The sequence below is a fragment of the Crocodylus siamensis genome, chromosome 15 (genome assembly GCF_052110815.1).
Source record: "Crocodylus siamensis isolate JL-2025a chromosome 15, ASM5211081v1, whole genome shotgun sequence".
Lineage (NCBI taxonomy): Eukaryota > Metazoa > Chordata > Crocodylia > Crocodylidae > Crocodylus > Crocodylus siamensis.
Genome location: NC_143409.1, coordinates 25757177 through 25778792, shown reverse-complemented (window position 1 = coordinate 25778792; position 21616 = coordinate 25757177). Strand labels below are relative to the sequence as shown.

General features: G+C 39.4%; 1 protein-coding gene across 6 annotated transcripts in view; it reads left to right on the top strand.

The window, feature by feature from the left end:
* NEDD4 (NEDD4 E3 ubiquitin protein ligase) overlaps nt 1–21616 on the top strand; it is a 124210-nt gene that overhangs the window by 32012 nt on the left and 70582 nt on the right. For 3 of the 6 annotated variants that reach the window (XM_090028452.1, XM_090028453.1, XM_090028456.1), the window contains one exon: nt 2277–2330. In XM_090028452.1, coding sequence (XP_089884578.1) covers nt 2277–2330 — 54 coding nt within the window. The other 3 variants (XM_090028454.1, XM_090028451.1, XM_090028450.1) reach the window with 3 other exon arrangements.

Here is a 21616-nt window from a genome sequence, read left to right as displayed (position 1 = left end):
TCAGCAATGTGTAGTTGACTGACTCCGAGGTTCATTGGAGTATTGTTGTTTGATGTTCTGCTGCATTACTAAAGCTGTATTCTTCACAACTTGCTGTGTTGTAGCACAAAATAGCAACTCTGATGTCCTGTTGAGCTGGATGCTATGGTATGAGACTAGACAACAGTGTGGTTCAGGCATGGCCCAGGTCTTGGCCCATCAGTCATCAGTTCTGATACTGGAGATGGATAGTGGACACAGTGGTAGGCTTTTCTCTAACCTGCTAGCCTCAGAATGGTGGAGGGCAGGTTGCACTCACAACTTTCTCTGTTAAATCTGATATCGTTGGGCTTGTTTCTCCTCTGCCACCTCCCTTCCAATCTTTTGGCTTTCTTTATAGCCCTCCTTTGACATTCTAATATTTCTACATTCTCTTTAAAGCAGTGTTTTTCAACCTATGGTCAGTGGACCACTAGGAGTTTGTGGGCTGTCTAAGGGGTCCACAAAAGATGACTATGATAAATAAATAAAAAAAATATGTGAATACCCACAGTTACAATTCAGAGGGGTCTGCAACTCCATTTGAAATTTCCAGAGGGATTTGCAATTGAAAACCACTGCTTTTAAAGTAAGGAACACAATTGAATACAATATTTTCCTCATGGTTTTAGTAGATCGTGTAGAAAGAAAGATCACTTTTTTCATGATATGATGTATCTTCTTTGTATGACAAAGCCTGCATTATTCATTTTTCCATTACATTACACTGAAGGGTCTTGCTGAGCTGATTACAATGATCCCTTAGGTCATTTTCTATGTTGGTGGTTTCGAAGACAGTCTCCCATCCTGTATGTATAGCTTGCATTCTTTTGTTCTGGTTATATTACCTTGTATTTGTGTCAGATTCTTTATCCTTTCTATCATTTAGCAAAGATCCTGGTTCATAAAAGCCCTGTACCCCAGGGTTTGGTAACTTCTGGCCCACAAAGAGATTGTATCCAGCCCACACTGAAACCCTATTGCAGTCTAGTTATGGAATCCAGCCCAAGTTCCACATTCTGCATTTTACTGATGGCCAGCTAATGCCCTGGCTGCCAAGTCCCTGAGAGTCCAGCTCTGTTCCAAGAATTGCTTTTGTCTGCCCCCTCCCCTCCCCACACCTGCAGCTCCAGCCTCTGCTCCCTGAAAAAAGCCACTCTGAGAGAGGTAGTGAGAAAATTTAGAGGAGCAAGAGATCAGTCTCTCTGCACAGAACTGGAACAGCTGAGGCACAGCAGGGGATGCATGGTCTGTAGCAATGGCTGGGTTGCAAGGACTGGCATGTGGCGAGTCAAAAGGTTGCTGACGTTTGCTCTATCATCATTTTCATCTTTGACTGCATATCCTAAATAATTCTGTGCGAGAGGAATCTGGCCCTAATGTTCAGATGCTTCCTTCATGAAGCATTACTAGTTTGAGTTAACAGCTAGGTCATATGTTTGATTCCAGAGAGCAATGTTTTACTCTGGAGTTGAATGAGACTCCTTCTGCTCACCTTGTACGTAGTATTGGGAACTCAGTTCAAATGAGGCTGAGAAAAAAATAAAAATAATCAAAGAATCAAATTTAAATATTTTGAAACCCTACCTAAGAGTTTGAATTGATAGGAGGCTTGAGTAACATTTGCACATTTTAATCTTTTTGGAACAAATGATATATAAGAAACACAAAGACAGGATAAAGTACAGCCTTAATATATATTGCTATTTAGAAGGCAACTGCTTGTACATCCAGGGGGTGTCACACATGTTTTAAATGTGGAACTATGTAGGCAAATCCATTTGAAGAATCACAGTTACTGTAGTAATTACTTTTTTAAAATTACTATTCAGTGGTAATTGTATAGAAGACAAGGGTAAATTAGCCCATGTTAGAGCTCCTTGCTGTCATGGCTAGGTGTATTACCTGAGCAAGATGGTTTATAATTAGCTTGGGTATGTATTTTATGCTGTGGTTTAGATAAATGAAGTGTGTGCGGTAGATGTCAATCTTGATGTTAATCTTACTTCATTGTATTTAACTGTAATCTTCATCTGAATTTTTTACCAGGATTTTGTGAGGAATTGTCCTTTTGGTACCAGATCTTTTAACTTCCTATTATTTCCAGGCTAAGAGAGGTAGTTAGCCATGTTAGAAGTCTTGGCTTGCTTTTATTCTAGTTTAAGCTTAGAGTATTTGCTTAGCAAAAACAAACACTGAGACTTCTCAAATATCTTGGCTTAACTAGTAATTAACAATATTTACCATCTTTTTCCTAGGTTAATCCTCAGAAACACCGGCTTCTTTTTGAAGTGTTTGATGAAAACCGTCTGGTAGGTGTTCTGGTATTAACATTTCTATTCATTTGAAGACATAAGTGATATCAAGTTCATATGGATACAACATAAGTTTTAAAAAAACAAACTTAATTTATGTCCATCAATCTTAAGGTCAGACTGTTGCGCCTTCTTACTGAAAATTACTACATCTTACAATTCTCCATGTTCTGGATTGAAATAAAGTGTGGAGGTGCACTGGTTTGCTGTTAAATGTTTATAATGTTTTAATGCATTAACATTTTGACCTGATTCATTTCCTTAATGGTTGTACTGCAGTTTGAGAGAGGGTAGATAGATGTCATAAAACCTTTAATTTATTTATGGTGACTGTCATAAAAGAAACATCTGAACTTGTATTGAAAGCTGTAAATTGACTTTATCACAAACAAAATAACCACAGTAACCCTTGGTATTCATGGGTTCAGCATTGACAGTTTCAGATATTCACAAATGCTGAACCCGCAGTTTAAATACACTTTAAACACTTACCGGAGCTCCTCGAGAGCTCTGTACTTGCTGCCATCAGGCTCCCTCTGTTGCCACTGTGCTCCCGCCAGAGCCATGCTGACCCTCCCCCCACCCAGCCGCTGGGGCACTGTGTTCATGAACACAATGCCCTATTCACGGATTTCACCATTCGCGGGGATCACGGGAACATATCTCCTGCGAATGGCGAGGGTCGCCTTTAAATATTCAGGTTTCTCTGAGACCAGAATGGTTTGATTTACATCACTGCAATTTAAATAACCAGTTTTAGTTTGTTTTAAATCAGCAGCAGGAAACATCGATTTCTCTAAATTGTTTCACATAGGTAATTTCCAAGGGAAATTCTTGTTGGATGGTGTATATATTAAAATATGTTGACTTGTAGCTACATATCATCTTTGCATGCAATTTGTCATCCTAACCAGGAGGATAATCCTAGAAAATACATAACTTAATATTTATTCAGTCTTAAGATTTAATTTTTGTTTTAGATTTTTTTTTTAATTTACTATACTACTTAATCTCTTAAATTGGATGGAAACTGGAATTCATTAAAAATGTAAAGCCAGCATTTTTAAATTGGTCTCCTCACTGATGTAGAAATCACAGATGTTGGAGGCATTAAATTTGTTTTTCACTATCAAAACATTGTATTTAAAACTGATTTATTAAACAAAAGAGATGTTAATAAGTATTCTTTCTAATACTTGTGTGATTAAAGACAACAACTCCTTTAACTCTTCACGGTTCACTTATGATAGTATATTTGTTTGTTTAAATGATTTTACGTAGTCAATGGAATATTAATCCTTGTCATATTTCAAATTTAATTCTAAACAAGTTTATTTCAGTGTGTTTTCTTTAAATACTAAAAAAAAAAAAAATTAAGCCCCCTGCCCTGCCAGATTGAGACCAGTTTGTCAAAAGCGCAGTACCTGTTTCAGTAGACTGATAAATTGACCCTACTAAGTTAAACAGGACTTCTTATATTAGCTTTCTTTCATATTTAAAGCTCTTTGCAAAAAAGTGCATTTAAATTGTCTTTTTTTGGTGGAGGGGGACCCAAAATTTTAAACTGAAGCTTTAAGTTTAGATTTTACTCCCTTTTCTCCTGGTTTTAAGGGATAAGATACTTCTTTTTAAGACAAAAACTAACAAGGAGTAGCAAATGTCAAGGAGCAATATTATGGAGATATTATTTGGCTTTTTAAAAACTAGGTTCTGGCAGATGTATTTGTTGGATTTAACGTTTAAGATATGACAATAATTGAATTAAGTTAGGTTATTCACTAAAAACTGAATAGGTAGATTGGAGCCAGTTGTGCTGTAGCTAGGGCCAAAGTCAGCAAATAAATGGTTTAAATGTAAACAGGATCCACCAGTTTACTAAATGTTAGAGATAATTAAGTGGCCAACTACTAATTGGATCTTTCTCATCATCACTCCCATAACATAATACCGAAAGGCAAATACTTCTTTTGTTCTGAAACTGGGTAAATGCATGCACTTAACATGGTAACAAAAGAATTACAAACGTTGCTTAGTCTGAAAGGCACTTCAAGAGATTCCTATTAAATATAACTGTAAAAGTGGTATAATGTAATTGCCTTAACTTCCATGTATATTGTGCTTATTATAGAAGTGTGGCATGCTTGGAAAACAATGCAGGGTTCTTCTCAAACCCCAGAGCTTATCACTGAAGATTCTGCAGATCAAATTGTGACCTTGTTTATATTACTGTAGTTTCTAATGATAGATCAGAAGCCTACTATGCTTGGCTGTAAAGTTACAGAACAAAAAAGTCCTTGCCCAAGGAGGTTGCAAGAAGAGGCTGTTAATGGATACAGGTGGACAGTTCAAGGAAATGGTGAGATTGTGTAGTTGGCCTAAGAGGAAGTCTGAGCATATTGGCAGCCTCCCATTTATCACATTTTTGGTTGGCAATACACAGAGTTGTAAATTGCATTAGTGTGAAGGAGAGCATGGGAGAAAATATGAAGGTGTTTGTTGAAAATTTCAAAGTGAGTGGTGGAAACTGATCTCATAGGTGGAACGAAACCTTGATGCTAGATGAGAATTTAGTCAGATAGAAGTAGGAGGTAAAGTTCCTGGAAAGAAAAGGCAAGTAGTTTGTTCGCAGTAGAAGAAAGAAGGCCATTTGAAGGATTCAGAGCACTCTAGTAACAGGCAAAGGGAAAGATACTTTGAAGCAATAATCTGAACAAATGTGAGTTTAGTAGGATTTGTGCAATACCTTTGCAGTCTCATTCTGTACACAGTTATGATTTGGTGTATAACTGGAACTAAGTTTGAAAGTGTCCCTGATATTAAAAAATCGGCTTGAAGACTAAAATACGAGTATAGACAAAATTAAAGGCTTCCAGTGAGTTATGCTGACCTCAGGCCATGGCAGGCCAATGCAAGAAAGGGGGAAGATAACAAAAAAAAGTAAGGAAGCAAAGCAGAATAAATAAAACAAATATTTTTCTTTAAAAAAGAATAGATTTGATTACTTAAATTTGATTTTATTTAAATGATGCCTTTTTCTTATAATTAACTTATTTGGTTTTAAATAAGTAATTTTGACAGGTTTTATTATAATCGATTGCTAATTAAAATAAATTAAAAGAATAAAGGAAATTTAAGCAGGACATACTTGTTGTCAAAGTCAAACCACTGCTTTCATGTAACTTACTGTATAAGAATGTAGAATCAGTGCTGGTGTGTTAACCCAGTTTTCTATGGTAATGACCTTTTCAGGTGCAGAAAAGCTATTTCTGTGTGTCAGTTTTTTATTAACCAGTCTATGAACTGAAATAATGTTCAGATGTAAGAAACAAGGACTTGAAATATGAGGAAGTTTGTTTTGTTTTTCAGTCTCTGAACAAAAATGGTGTGAGGAAGAGATCTGCTAGTTTTCATAACTTGAATCATATGGTAACAAGAACTAATTGGCTCAGTTCATTGATTAAAGATGATATGACTTGTTCCTTTTGATATACATAAGATGTTTAATTTGGTTCTTAGTCAATGTTTGGATGGAAGATCTTGAAGGAAACCTTAACTGCTGCAGGGTTGAAACTTTGGACGGTAGTGCTATGCCCTCTATTAATTCTCAACTTTCTCTGGACAGTATAAGACTATGATGGAATCACTTGACATGTGTGTCCAACATGGAGTTGCATCACTCTGCTGAGCATTGTATCTTTTTTTTAAGGCCATTTACCCTGCAGTAGTTGTCAGTGCTGCATGTGATAGGGTCTCGGAGCCTGGTGGCCCTGTGCCCTACTTAACTGTGCCATGGAAATTAATATTCATCAGACTTAAAGACAGCATGGGCTACCTAATTCTCACCTGCCATGACTTGATCTTATTAGGATCAGGAAGAACTTAACTTCACAGGTAGCTTACCAGTGGATGCGCTGGGCTTATTCTGTCTTCTGGGGCTGGAGCCTCCCCAATACCCCAGCTGTACACCCCCCTGATGTTACTACTTTAGTCTTGCTCAAGATTTTTAGCGACACTCTTTCTCTGACTTTGTATGGGCACTGGCCCATCTTCCCAGAAGGGAAGCCACTTGGACTTTCGCAGCCCTTCTGTTGGGGCTTTGTGCATATAAAACAAAGACAACAGGGCAAGTCCCCTTCTCCTGCTTCAGGAGGCTTGGCCACTCATAGGCAGAACTTTCCGCCTGCAGTTTTAAGGCCTTTCACTTTAGTAGAGCCATTGCCTTCCTGGCAGGCACAATACTTGTTTTATTTTAAAACAATTCCTAGCCACACTGGTTTCTACTGGCCTTGAAGGCCCTATCCTTAGGTGCTTCTGCTCGGTCCTGATTTGACCCATCTGGGTCTTGAACATGCTCAGGGGTGGGGTCTGTCTCTCCAGCAGTTTACCAGGCTCTTCCTCCTCCCATCCAAACAAAGGAAAAAGGAAAAAAACCACAGGACCTTACAGAGCCTTCTTCACCCTGCGACTGGCTCCTTTGTGGTGAAGTTCCTTTTTTGGCCGACTTACGCTGCTCCTTTTTGCTGCGGGTCAGCTGCCAATGTCCCTGGGTTACTGTTATGCTTCAGAGCCTGGCTGCCATCTAGCAGCTGGCTCCATTCTCTCCAGAGTGGCCCCTGTCTCCCCAGCTATGTCTTTCCTGGGGCTGTGTTTTCTGAAGCTTCCTGGTCACTCCTCTTCACGTCCATCTCTGATGTGCCATCACCTCTCTCCCCTGGCCTTTAGCTTGTGCCCCAGTTCAGGTTCTGGCCCCGGCTTGGGAGCATGCTCAGAAGCTCCAAGCGGCTGTGGCATGTTTCGATCGGGACTGAGCAGCTGCTGGAAAAATGCATCTCCCCTTTCATCTTCCCCAGATCCCTCATGGCTTTCCTGTCCCTCTCCAGTGAGTTCTCTGCTGCTGCCGAGGCAAGCAGGAGTTTTTTATTTTCCTCACAGTAATGTTTGATGAGGTCCTGACTATTTCATTTGATTACAGCAAATGCAGCAAACAATTTGGCATCAGATGCACCATCTTTACATGTGTACCTACAACCCTTCCCAGATGTGGTTGTATCACTTGATGCTGGGAAGATCTGGGTAGCTAATTCTCTTGTCCCTTCCCTCCCCAACACTTGCACCCAGATCCAAGGCTTGGGGTTCTTTTCTCTGTTTAGTGGGGAAAATAACCTCATCTTGGATTTGAATAAACATGGTAGATGAGCTTTAAACCAGGCATGTGAGAAAGTGAAAGTTTATTAAAGCAACTCTCCTTAATCTGAATACTGGTTGGTATAAATGACTACTACTTGCTTATAGAGCAGTTTAGTGTTGGAGACTGCCTCCCTGTACATGGTGTGCACAACTGTATGACAAATAAAGTAGCACTGACTAGTATTATCAGTGGTACAAACATTCCTGAATATATTTGAAAAAGACTGATCATCTTTAGCAACTCTTATTGACTTCAACAGGCCAGAATTCTGCATCAAGAGCCATATAATTCTGGTCAACTAGGCCATAATGGGGGTCCTTTTTTAAATAGGTAAGTTGACAAAGGGAGGTCATGACATTTGGCTTAAATTTGACACCCTAGTTGGTGAAACTACTGTCAACTTACTACTTCTCCCATTTTACCATAAGTATAGGAGAAACAATATTTAAAATTGTATAGGCATGGAGAAGGGGAGTGGGAAATGTTGACCTAGTACCATCCCTCAGATCTTGTTTTAAAAACAGTTGCTCTCTGGTAGGTATTTAAAATGCTATTTTTCTTTGAATTAAAATTAATAAATGTTAAGGTGCTTATAGAACCACTTTTTCTTCTGTAAAAAATGAAACCTTCCTGCTTTCTTTCAAATCTTGAGACTTGAGGAAAATAAATTGCCTGAAAACTAAGCATAGCTTTCTAAAGCTGTGAACAAAAAAAGCTTTTGGGGGTATATGACCTCTTTTTCTCCCCTAACTGTTGGGTTTGAAGAATTCTGGTTACTGATTCCTGAAAAATAGTTGAGCTATTGTATTTTGTTGACTTTTTTATGAATTAGCTAGTATGTATGTATTGTTGCATCTAACTGTCAACTTTGGATAATGAAAGGGTTAAATGAGCACAGGAGTATTGTTAAAAGATAAACTTGTTTCTTTTGAATAATGTACTACAGACACTTAATTACTGGTTTCTTATGTTGGGAGAAGGTAAAATTTAATTTTATTGCATGCAGACTGAAAATACTGTAACAGTTAAGTAAATATTGAGTAGGAAAAAAAGCCATCAGTATGACCTATTAACGTGTATGTGTGTGTATATACATATATACATATGTTAATAGGTCATCCATATATATATATGGTCTAGTGTTCTCTGCTGTTTGGACTTTATCAATAGCAGTAAATAATCCCATGTTAGCATGCTAGGGTTTAGCACTGCATGATGCATGCCTTCCTTATTCAGAAGTACTTTCATGAACAGACGTTTACCTCAGGTGCTCATAACAGTGAGAGTATCTATTTTAAAAACCTCCACCAGGTGCCAGCAAAGGGCCTTTTTGGTCTACATGGTAACTGGAACACTTAGAAATTGTCCAAGTTAGTTCAGTTTTACATTTTTGGAAAAACTGCCAATATGTTTTTGCTTGGTTACAGATGAATTGTTATATAAAACAACCACTATTACATTAGTTAATTGTGCATATGACTTAAAAGTCTGTGTACAGTAATTGTTATAGCGTAGCTTGGAAGCAGTCTTTTTCCTGTCAATTGCACCTATTGGATTGCACACTTGTACTACAATTGGGAGGGAAAAAATACATTATGAAATTCAGATTTATGTCTGTTTCTGGATGAATAGCTACAAATAAACTTCAGGAGCTGGCATGTCACTAAATAACCTGGCTATCTAACCTTTTTTAAATATCCAAAGAAGCTAGTGCCGATCAGGAATTGCTGGCTAACAAACTAGGCATTTCAGTTTGAAATGTTTGGATTAGGAAAAGTGGATGATAATGCTAACAAAGCACAGCTTTTACTTGAGACGGGTTAAATGTACACATTTCAGAAAAACATTTGAAACCTTGAATGTTAAATTATAAAGTGGACAGTTTTATACTTAATTTTAACTCTGTTGCATCTTGCTTAAAACAAAAATCTAACTAAAATGGTAGAGGGCTCCCCTAATTGAAAATCAATGTTATGTATGATTACTGAGTAACTTTAAGATTCCTGAAATAACTTCTGTTTTTTAACCTTTTATTAATACAAACTTGGTTAGTTTATTGGCATTATTCAAACTTTCACAAGTTTTCTAGCATGGCTACTATTTGGAAATTCAATGCTAGATTTGGTACTCTGTTATATGGGACTTCATTCCTACCAACTTCCTGTAATTCTAAACCTCTGGGTAAAAATATTTGTAGTCATACGCTGCTGAGAGAAAGTACGGACACATTGACTCAGCTAGTGTAGCTGCAGCAGGAGTTGCTGTTTTAAACTTCAAGTATTAGGAGATTATTCTTGAGTTATATTCATTTATGCAACTTACAGAAGGTATAATTGCAATTTGCTTGGCAGTATTTGTCAGAATGCTGCAGCTGAGTTCAGTTTAAAGGTCATTGAAACTCAAGTGCTTTGTGTGTATGCTCTCTGACTACAATCAATCAGACAGTCCAGAAACTTCAGTTCAGGGAATGGCTGACTTATTCCAGGAGGTAACTTTTGTATAATAGTTAGTATCTTGTAGAATTTTGTACAAAGTCTGCAACCTTAATGGGCTTTTACTTTTGTGATGTACTTGAACTGGATCTAGATTCTATGAAACTGCCTTAAGTTATTCTGCAGAAGGAGCTTTATGGTTTTCATTTGCTAACATGTGTAGAAATGAGTACAGATGGCACGAAGGTTAAGATTGCATTTTGCAGCCCGAAGAAGCAACACCGATCCACTGTCAGAAGCCTCTGAAGATGACTTGGATAATAATATTTATATGTATTTCAAAAGACCTTCTCAGAATTCTGCATCTAATGTCATAGAAATGAAACTGACTCCCAGACGAGCAGCCTTTCCACCTGTAATGCAGGAAATAATTAATCAACAACAAAGTGCAAGTGGTTCTTCGCTGCAAAAAAACAACAAAAGGAGCACTTCACTTCAGATTTCCCTGCAGTCTAGAAAGTACAGTGGATGTCTTCAGTCTGGTGATATAGTAGCTACTAATGAAGATTCATCATTCACTGGTGTTGGCAATGAAGGGAACTGTTCTGGGAGAAATATTGCTGATTATCCGTCTAACCCGATAAATACCACCAGCCACTTGAGCAGTACTACCATGTTCAATGACAGTCTTGGCAGTATTGCAGCCAGTGACAATGGATCCTTCAGTAGTGCTGGCAGTGACTATGGATCATGCACAAGTACCACAAGTGATGGAGGTTCACACTGCAACAGTGTCCTTAGTGACAATAGTAGTTGCACTCTTTCCACAGGTGATGGTACTTTTTATAATAGCATTGCATATGATAACTCTTCGTATAGCAGAGCTACAAACAAATATAATTCCTATTGGAAAGATGCATCTCAGGAAAGTTTGTGTCAAAGTAATACTATTTTTGACCAAGATGGTTTGGAGCAAGTGAAATTGTCAGCAAGGAGGAAAACTAAAGTTCCACTAAGACGTTGTTCATCGTTGGTAATTTTCCCTCGAAGTCCTTCCAGTACTCCACCAATGTCTCCAACAAGCTCAGGTCCTCCACCACAGAGTGTGGCATATCAGACCTCACATAAACTAGTTATTTCTCCAGGTGATCTGGCACAACATGAAAATCAAACTGGTAATAAGGAGTTCCTTTCAACAGCAGTCAATGGACTTCGACTCTCTAAATCTGCTTTCTCTCCTGGTGAGGTTAGAGCGATTAGACCGCTTTACTTGAATAGTTCATTACAGGCCAAAAGTCAAGCCACAGATAGTTCTGAGCAGGCAACTTGTGAAGAAACATCTGATGGCTTTTCTTGTATTTCAGTTCACCGTCCTCAAAAAGTATCTACATCAAGGGATGAAATGGTTAATAGTTGTGGCAGTCCAGAATCAAAACTGGATTTTGGTGCAGAGTGCCCTCATTTAAAACTGACACATAGCACATCTGCATGTTTACACTCAAAAAACAATTCAGAATATCGGATTAATGGAAATGAACTAAAAAGAACTAATATTCAAATGAACAAAACCCACCATTTTCTGCAAAGAAGCATGTCCTTAGAAGGTTCTTGCCAGGAAGTTTCTTGCTATTTATCTAGTCTTAAATACAAGTGTCCTAAGGCAGGGGCATCTCACTTGCACATACAGTTCCGACCTGGGAATGAAGGAAAAACTAATGGCTTTAAAAAAAGAAATGGAATTTCCAAAAGGGAAATGTGTAACAGGACTTTGTGGAAGCCCCTCAAGGTGAGTGGTTTTAGATTAATGAAAAACTGACAGGAATCTTTTCCAGGGGAATTGTAATTAGTAAATTGTTAGGCTTTCTTTTTCCCCCACAGCATGAACAGAAGAAGCCTTTTATGAATGTTTATATTCTTGAAACTGTTTGCAATAGTGTATTTTTAACCTGACTTTCAGTTGATCTTTCCTAGTGTCTGGCACTTCTGGTGAAAATTCTTATAGTGACATGCTTCAACTTTTAAATCCTAATTCATTTCCTATTTAGCTGGTTTTTCTAAACATCTGGTAATTAGATCTTACAGTTCTACTAGGTTTAGTTCAGACCTTATTTTAAGCTTTAAATGTATACATTTAATATATAGAAATAATATTACTGACATATCTGGACCTAAAAGGGTTAAGAAATAACTAGAGTACTGTGGAGCCCTTCAGATTTGTTTTATATAAACTTTATTTTGCAGAAACAGCTTGCTGTCTGTAGAATTAAAGATAAGTAATATTTGAACAGAGGAACTGTAAATACTATTTGTTTCTGTTACACCCTGAACCACAGGAATTTTAAGAGTTTCCTCCCCTTCTTTTCTCCAACCACTAGTTCAGCTTTAGCTCTGCACTTTAACTTAATATCTTTTCCAGCAACATTGCTGTCCACATTATGGTACTTGGCTTTGGTAGTCTTTATATTTAAAAATATTATTTGGTAATAAAATGTTTAAAACTAAACTTCAGAAATTTGTTCATTTTAATTAATTCATGATGTAGCACACAGGCAGGTTAAACCACAAGAAATCCAGAGGTGGATGGAGAGAGTTAAAAGATCAGATGATTTTTTTTTCCTTTCCTTAAGTCACTCATCTTACAAATCTTCAAACTGTACAGTGTGCTTAGTTGTAAGCCTACGTTGGCAAAAAAATGCAATAATTTGACACCTTTTGCAAAAACGCATGGCCTGAAGTTTTAAATAAACACTTGTTTTAATTATTTTTGCTACCTTGTTGATGTAAGTAAAGGGAGCTGCCAGTGATTTGCCAATAGTGCTAATCTGGAGAGTCAAAATGGAATTTCCAGGCAATACAGTCTTCTGGACCTTGGTTATTTCACTGTTTTCAAGGAAATTATTGCCTAGCTAGGGCCAGTATCAAGAGTCCTTTTTGTATTTCTTATTAAAGTTAGTAAGCATAAAGTGAACACTTTATGTATATGTATACATATGTGTGTGTTCACTTCACATGTGCATTCAGTATACAAGTTTTATATAGATATTTGTTTAAATTGCAGAATCAAAATACAATGGAACAATCTGTGTGTATTGTTTTGGAATATCTTTGTAGGGATAGGGAATGTTCATGCCAGCACTGCTATTTTAAATATTTTGTTTTCAAATATTTCTTAATGTACCTAATCTTTTCTAGTTTGTACATATTTATTACAAACTAGCCAATTGCCCATCAAGGATGACAGGTGTGGGGTAGTGGTTGGGGATGGAACCTGGGGCCCGCTCCCCCTTCCCTCCTGCTGTTTGGGGACTGGACCCACATCACAATGGCAGGGGGAAGGGAAAAGTGGGCCCAGGTTTGATGTTGGGGAGAAGTTAGGCCCGATGGTGAGGAGAAGCTGGGGTGGGGGCGAGCAGCGGGCCTGGGGCAACCCAGTGGCAGCCGGAGGAGTGGGCCCGGGCCCAATGGGGGGAGGAGACTTGCTCCTCCCCTTCCCCTGCAGCTGCCATGTTGGGCTGGCTGCTGTGGTCAGCCGGCTTTTTCCCTCAGCTTGGGCTCACTCCATCCCTCCCCTGCCCCCCTCCCACATCAGGCCTGGCCCCAGACCTCCCCTGGCCCCACGGTCATCACCAATGCCATGGTGCACCCACTCCTCCCCCCCTTACATCAGGCCTGCTTAGGGACAGGAGGAGTGGACCCAGGCCCAAGGGGGGGAGGTGGCACACTGTCTCTGCCCCCCACCCACTGTGGTGGGCCGGCCTTTTTCCTGCTTGGGTCCACTCCCCCGTCCCCCATGTTGGGGCCAGGCCCGCTTCCCCCCACTCCCCCGAGTTACCTGCGGGGGGGGGGCGAGGCCAGCTGCATTTTTGTCCCTCCCCTGTGTCCCCACCATCTTGGCAGCAGGCTGCCTTCTGTCAGAATGCCACTTTGTGCTGATTGGCTGTTTGTTAGCCAATCAGAGTGCAAATAAAGCGTTACAGATGGACAGAATTAGCCTTTTATAATATTAGAATCCTCCAATTAAAGGACACCATGTTATGTAATAGAGCTTACAGCCTGATTGAAGTTGTTGTGCTTCTCATATTGGATGGTATCTAAAAATGTGAAGGAAATTGTAGCAAACTCATCCTAGATAAAAGCCCCAGCATATTCTAGGGTAAAATCCCAGAGGACTTTCACTGTGTTTTACTAGTGAAGTCTATTTCAATTTCTTGGTAGTCATGCTTATGGTAGATTAACTTTTGTTCTTTTCTGGAAGCCTCTGAAGCATGGTGTAGTAAGTAGTGTATTCCTATGACTGAAGAATATTTGTAGTGTGCTTTAATCTAACAGTTTGTGTTAAAATCTAGACTTACAACTGAAACTGTATTTTGGAGGTCTGAATAGACAATTTTTTTCTGAAGGGGCCAAAATCACTCTCTCAAATTGTGCTTGCAATTGAGTGTCCAAGTATCTGGATTTGTGCATGCAAGAAAATTAGAAAGATGGCTAGCTTTAAAGCATCACAATTTTAAAAGCTATAGTTACAGGTTTTTTGTTTAAAACAAGAGAGACAGCCTTTCATTCCTGAACTAATACTCACTGTTTTAATGTAAAGCAAGTTTTTATACATACTCCTGTAAAACTGCTTGCCAAAATAAGCAAATTAACTGTGTAGCACTCCACCAATTTATTGGAAGAATATTGATAAACATTAATACATTTATCATAGCAGTCTTTGTGGCAAATATAATAGGTTTATACTGTAATCATTTTAATTATATAGTCCATCTAATTATAGTGGTGTATTGTGACTCATTTAAAAATAAACAACTCCCAAAATATTTATCTTGACTCCAGTTAGTCTGGCCTAGTATACTGATATGCTGAGTCTGGGTTCAAATTTAACAAGTTGATATTGGAGTAGCATTTAGTAATGTCAGCTATCTGTACAGCGTAGTCATGAAATTAAATCAGTGCTTTGGTTAGAGACTCCAGTGTCTGAAGTAGTGAAAGGTCTATGCATTCTTTTCTTATGTGCCTAGCTACTAGCCTTCAGCAGCCTGGTATCAAGTTTCCTGCCCTCCATAACAGCTTGTTAAAGACTTTTTAAAAACTCAGTGAGAAACATAATTTCTGTGAAAGCAGGGCCTAGATTATTTTTAATTGAGTTGAAATATGTGGGAGAATGGCTGGACCATGTCTCAACACTAACGTTTCTTAGAAATATCCCCAGAGAACCCTCCAGCAAATGGTTCAGAATGGTATAGAATGGGACATATAAGGATTAAATGCTATAATTACTGTATCTAGGTGCATGGCTTTGATCTGCTGATTTGATATTTAGATGTTTTAGCTCAGACACCTCTTGTTTAGGGTAGAAATAGTTTTCTAGCTAAAGCACTGAAGTGGCTTGAAATCACAGATTGGGTATTTTGAGAAGCATCAGAGAATGGGGAACAGGTACCATGGTCTCTCACATGGCCTACACTCACTCTGAGGAGGAAGGAGTACAGAGTAGTATTCTACTATTACATTGGAAGTGACCAAGATATGACCTGCAGGACTCTGCACAGGTCCAGAAATTTGGCAGCAGGGAAGCAGTGACAGCATTAATTGCTGTGGCTTCAGGAGTCCTGTCAATTTAATGCTGCCTCTGCTCATCCTGCTACTAAATTTCCAGACCCATGTGGAGGCCCAAGGGCCAGATGATGTTCTGTGTGCCGGGTCTGACCTGTAGAGCCGGATTAGTTGGGCACTATTGTTTTAGATCATTAAAATATCATTTGAGGTTGCATAAAGTGTGCTAATACAAGCAAGTACAGTGTGTTGCTGACAATCCTGAAGGTAACAGCTTCTTTTAGTTCAGTGATATTGCGACTTTGAACCTAAGAAGAACAGTGTGAATGAGCTGAGAATTTTCCCAGTGTTTTAAGTATATCATTTGAAAATAATTTCTTTAAGAAATCTTTCATTTGAAAATAGTTTTATAATTCTATTTTTATATAGAGCTAATTGTATTAGAGTTGCAGTGTTTAGGTAATGATATCCATAAGGTCTATTAGAACAAGGAAAATATTAAATCTTAGAACTGTTTTAAACTTTTTGTACCATTATTCTTCTACATTTGAGCTCTCAACTACTCTGAATCAGAATCTTGGCACGCAGCACTCTGCATTCCAGAGTGCACATTTGACTTAAGGCTGGGAGGGTTTGCTTGTGAAGAACATGTACCAAGTAAGTCAAACTTAAGCTTAAGTTGCATGAAGTCTTGCCTTTTAAGATACTCAGTGTTTTTATTAGAAGCCACTTAGACCTAATCATTAATGAAGTCAAATGTTAACTATCTCTTGACTCTTAGCTAAATTTTAGTAAAATCCTAGCAATTAGTGTGTTTCAATTTCCTCTTCCATGTTGTTCCTCATCTAATCTGTAATCAAACCAATTATTACCTATACCTACTTGGAGTTATTCCTGCTATCACTCTGTCTGCTCTTTTACAGTCTTTCTACATTGACTCTTATCTGTAAAGAAGGTCAAGTTTAAAGTGTGAACTCTCCCAAACTTACAAGTAGGAGAAAATTCAGTTAACCAATCAAAGAGCATAGTCTGCTTCAGTTTATAATCTATGCAGAAGATCACTTGTCTTAATGGATATTTTACATAGTAAAATGTAGTGGGTTTTACATAGTGAATTTTCTTTCAGTTTTAAAACATTTCAGTACTTCCGGTGAGATGGGGGCTTGTAGAAACACCTTTGTTGATGAGGAAACTTTACATGGAGATGAAAGAATTTCCCCCCTTATTTTAAAGAAGACAATTGTGTGCTTCAAAATAACCTATTACCCTTGCCTTTTATTATAAATAGTTGTAAAAATACTAGAGTAATAAATTCCTGTCAGATTACTTTGTAGTTGAGTCTCCAGGAAAACAATTCTTCTGTTTTTCTTACTTTTGGAAACAAATTCTACAATTTGAAGTGAACAGTATAAGAACAAAAAGTTGCCATACTGTATCCATCTGATCTGGCATCCCCCTGCAGTGGTATTTATTCAGGGTCTATCCTAATTTAATCTGTCTTCTGCCCTTTTCCTCCAAAAATTTCCAGAATTCAGAGCCCTAGGTTGCAGCCCCAATGACAATTTAAATATGCACTTATTTAAATACGTACTGACAGACTTCAGTGAATTTTTCCAATCCTCTTTTGAACCTAGTGCCTAAGATATACTCTAGAGCATTGCAGGGGAAATTGATGATTTTTTCCCCTTGGAAAAACTTAGATCACGGTGGCCTTGGCTGTAAAAATGAACAGTTTACAGTAATATAGCCTTCCAGGTTTCTCCTTTGACCAGCCCCCTTATTTTGTTTTCATTAGCTCTCCTCTTCCTGTATAAATTCTGGCTTAGGTTCATTGCTAACTTCCTTTAGTGTTGTTTTTTTGTTCCCCCTCCAGCCCCTTCACATTATGTTTCTATTTCTTCCCTATTTTTATTCTAACTGAACATTAGCCTCTGTGGGTTTTAAAAAGTATTTTAGTGGTTTGTCCCTTACTTCTGGCTCAGCTTTGTCCCCCCTTTCTCCCCCATAAGTGACCATTTTGTTGGAAACCAGTAATAAAAAAGGACAACTAATTGTAAATCTAAAGCTGGAGGTGAGGGAAGCAGAGCAGCCCCACTGGCCCTGGCCAGCATGCACCTCAGCCTGGCACAATGCAGTTTCCGCTGCAAGGCCAGGGACCACATGGCATGAGGCCAGCCCTGCCGGGTCCATTCCCTCTGTGCTGTGCTGCATGGGTCCCAGCTTTGCAGCTGGGAACTGAGTGCTGCCAGGCTGGCCTGGCTCTGCACTGCACTGCACTGTGGTGACGAGTTAATAACTGACAGTCTTTTGAGGGAAAGCTAATAAATAACACATCACCACTTGTTAGATCAGTCCCTAAAAACTTTTATCTGTTCTTAGCTGATCAGCAGCTACTTAGTTTGCATCTTGGGCAAAATGTTTGTGCTTGTAAAGAATATTGTTTTGTCTAGCTCTGATGTGAAAAGCTTATTATCTGGCAAGTTAAAAATCATTATGTGCTTGCAGTCATCCACAGACTTATCTTTATAAAGATCTTACTGAGAAATGACTTTAGCTGTAAGTTACAAAATGTTATACCTAGAGCCAGCCTTAGGACATGGATGACAGTCCAGGGAGCCATGGTCAGGGGGTGCCAAATGTATGCACACATGTGAACAGTGCCACCTGCCCCAGACAAGAGAAGTGGTGACCAGCCTTCCCACCCTGCCACCTCCAGCTGCTGCTCAGGAGGAGCCAAGCTGGGCATGTGCAGGCGGGGTGGCACCTGCTTCAGTTTGCCAGCAGCAGCAATGCCTGCCTGCCCATCTGCCTGATATGCTATGCCACTCTGCCTCCCCACCAGACTATGCCTCACACCTCTGCCTGCAGCAGCACTGCTGACTTGCAGGGGAGGAGGAGGTGGCAAAATACAGTACAGGTTGGCCCAGTGCACCATTTTCCCTACCAGCTCTGGTTATACCTACTGTTATGCAATGATTCAAGTTTAAGTATGAGTGGCATTTAAATGATTATTGTGTGTTATCATGGGCCCACCTTCTTTGGGTATCCCAGTAAAAGAAAATAACTTTCAGTACTTGAAATCTTTCCTACTTTTACAAGTCACGCTTAATTTTCCAATATATAATACTCTTTTAAAGAGTTTTATGTCTGTGCACTATTGTATAATGTTATACGGTAAATTCCCTGTTTCTTTTGTGTAATCAATAAATGTAATCCTGGTTTCTGTGGGCTTCTCCCATGGAAGCAAGGGGAAGATTTTTTTTAAAAACAAAAAAATCCAAAAACAAAAAAACCCAACCAATTCGGTAGATCTCCAGAAATTGCTTAGTTTTTAAAGTTCACTGGCGTTCAGGTTGACTTGGGTCCTTCTAATCTGCCTTTATTGGTAAACAAGGAAGTATACAAATTATGACATTGGGTCTAGTAATGGTTTCTCCTTTCTTTGGGAACCGGACTTGTTTCCACTAATGTAATTTAATCCATCAAATGGCAGTCAACTAATAACTACTTTAAAGCCAACATCACTTAAACTTGTGTTAAACTAGACTAGAGGTTTTCAACCTTTTTTAAGGAGTATGCTCCTTCTGGCCGGACACAGGGAGGGTGTGTAGATCAAGCAGGGTTTCTTCCATGGTGGTGTCAGATGGCAGGCAGGGAGGTATAGAAATCTTTCTTGTATACTAATGAAGTTTATAATCCAAAATCGGCTAAGTGGCAGAAATTCTTACTGCATTTCCTCACATATAATGGGCACTCCAGTTTCCAGCAGCTGTGGATTTGGGGGGTTTTGTTCTGTTTTGTTTTTTAAGTGTGTGATGTACCCGAGGGAAAATGGTACTTCAGGCTTAGTGAAACCAAATTGTTTAATTGTGGCCAAAATTTCTGAAATTAGGTTTCACTCAACATGAAATTTTTTTTTAGCCGCAATACCCAACAATAAATGTGTACAACCTTTTTCAGGGGCAGGATCATGGCTCTTACCATTTTGAGATTCCAGGCAGTGCTACAACTCATATGAAGAGGTCATTCTTAGCCCCTGGAACACTTAGGATCAAAGGGCATCAGGTAACTTAGACCTTCCCATTCCCTCAGCTGTGTGTTCTCTCCTGCACTGCACACGTCTTTCTCACTCTCTCTAAAATTGGATGAGTATCACAGATTGGGCAAACAAGTTAAGCTGTTACTGCCACCTTCCAAGTGAGTCAGTTGTTTACAACTGCTTTCAACTCTTGCCTAGAAGGGGAGGGCTGCCATGCATTTACGATAAGTGCACTCTATTTCATATGAACTCTCTTCTGAAGTATCCATGACGAGCAGATAGTTCTGTTTTTGGAATACAGCCAGTGAAATATTTTTAGCTGTTTTCAGTTGTTAGTTTATGGATCTTTAATTGTGTCCAGTTCTAGTTAGCTCCATCACTTTGGTTTTTTTCATCAGAGAGCCATAGGGTATCTACATGTGTTTATAGATAAATCTGAAAAATGTAGAATTATCCAGGGACACTTTAAAATCCACTCACAAGAAGCTTGCTAATTCTTTAGGCCAGTGGTTGTCAACCTTTTTAGATTCAAGGCATCCCTCCATAGCTTCTTGAAATGTAGTGACACCAGACATTTAGAAACTGATTTCTTTTTTTGGAGTACTTATTGTCATGCACCTTATGGCACCCTTAGTAGAATCTCATGGGGTGGTAAGGTAGGCAGTGAACCCCTAAAAGTAAGGCACTGACAAGGGCTACTTAGCAGGACAGATTGCGGAGCCTGAGGTTGGGTCATTCATTAGACCCCTGAAGGAAACAACTTTTTCTGCAGGGAGCAGAAGAATGTGCCAGTGTCTGCAGGAGATGCAGAGGCTGGGGTGGCAGGTGTGCCTTGCTCTGACCTCTCCCTGCCCCTTATATGTACCTGAGGGAAAGTACAGGCTCTGTGGCTACAGCTGCTCTTCCAGTGGTTTGAATGCTGGTGGGTGGAGATCTGGAGCCTCCGTTCCCCAAAGTCCCTCCCAGCAGCTCTGGGAGGGTGGGAGGTGCAGAGGAATGAGCAGGGTTGAAAAAATACAGCCTCCAGGTACTTCAGTCTGCCTGCAACAGAGCATGCCACTTAATGTTGGGGCAGTTAGCAGAGGGGCTGCAGGGGTAGAGGGGCTGCATTTTCAGCCTGCCTCATTTCCCCACTCCTCCTGTGCTCCCATAACTGGTGGGAGGAGCACAGGGAATGATGTGCTGGGAGCACCATCTGTCCACAGGACCCTGGGTTGGGCAATGAGTGCATGGCATATGCAGGAGCCAGCACTTAACTCCTTTCAGAGTTGAGCACTGCAGCTTGCTTCAAAGTATTTCTGATTCAGTATTTCATGGCAATCTGGTTGAGAATCACTGCTATATACAAACATTCTTTTTAGAGGCATTTATACTAGGCCACAGTAAAATTAAGATGTGATACTATAAGTATTTAACTGTAGGATCCTATATAGGTAAAACTCACCATTTGATGTTCTTGAATTTCTGTTCCATATTTTTCATGCATGCACCCACCCACCCTGTTGACCATTGCTAAGGTTGAAAAGACAGAATTACGATTGTCTGTAAAAACCTAAATTTTCTCCCACTTCGTGTATTTGTATTGTGATTTCTTTTTCAGTTTTGTGATTTCATGCCATCTTTTCCACAAGACCATACCTCGCTGCGTGTGCAGAATGTAGTACTCACTGAATGATCATTTGTACAATAGTTTATTTAATAGTTTCATAGTTGGTAGGGTCGGAAGGGACCTGAGCAGATCATAAAGTCCGACCCCCTGCCATGGACAGGAAAGAATGCTGGGGTCAAACGACCTCGGCTAGGTGTCTATCTAGCCTCCTTTTGAAGACCCCTAGGGTAGGAGCAAGCACCACTTCCCTTGGGAGTTGGTTCCAAATCCTAGCCGCCCTGACTGTAAAGTAGTGCTACTTGATGTCTAGTCTGAATCTACTCTCCGTCAACTTATGGCCATTATTCCTTGATACTTCCAGTAGTGTTCAAGTTGGTTGCAGCACAACCCAGCAGTTGTGAGTGTACCAGCAGAGAGGCAATTCATGCTTCCCTGTTGTTTATGCCTTCCTTACTGCAT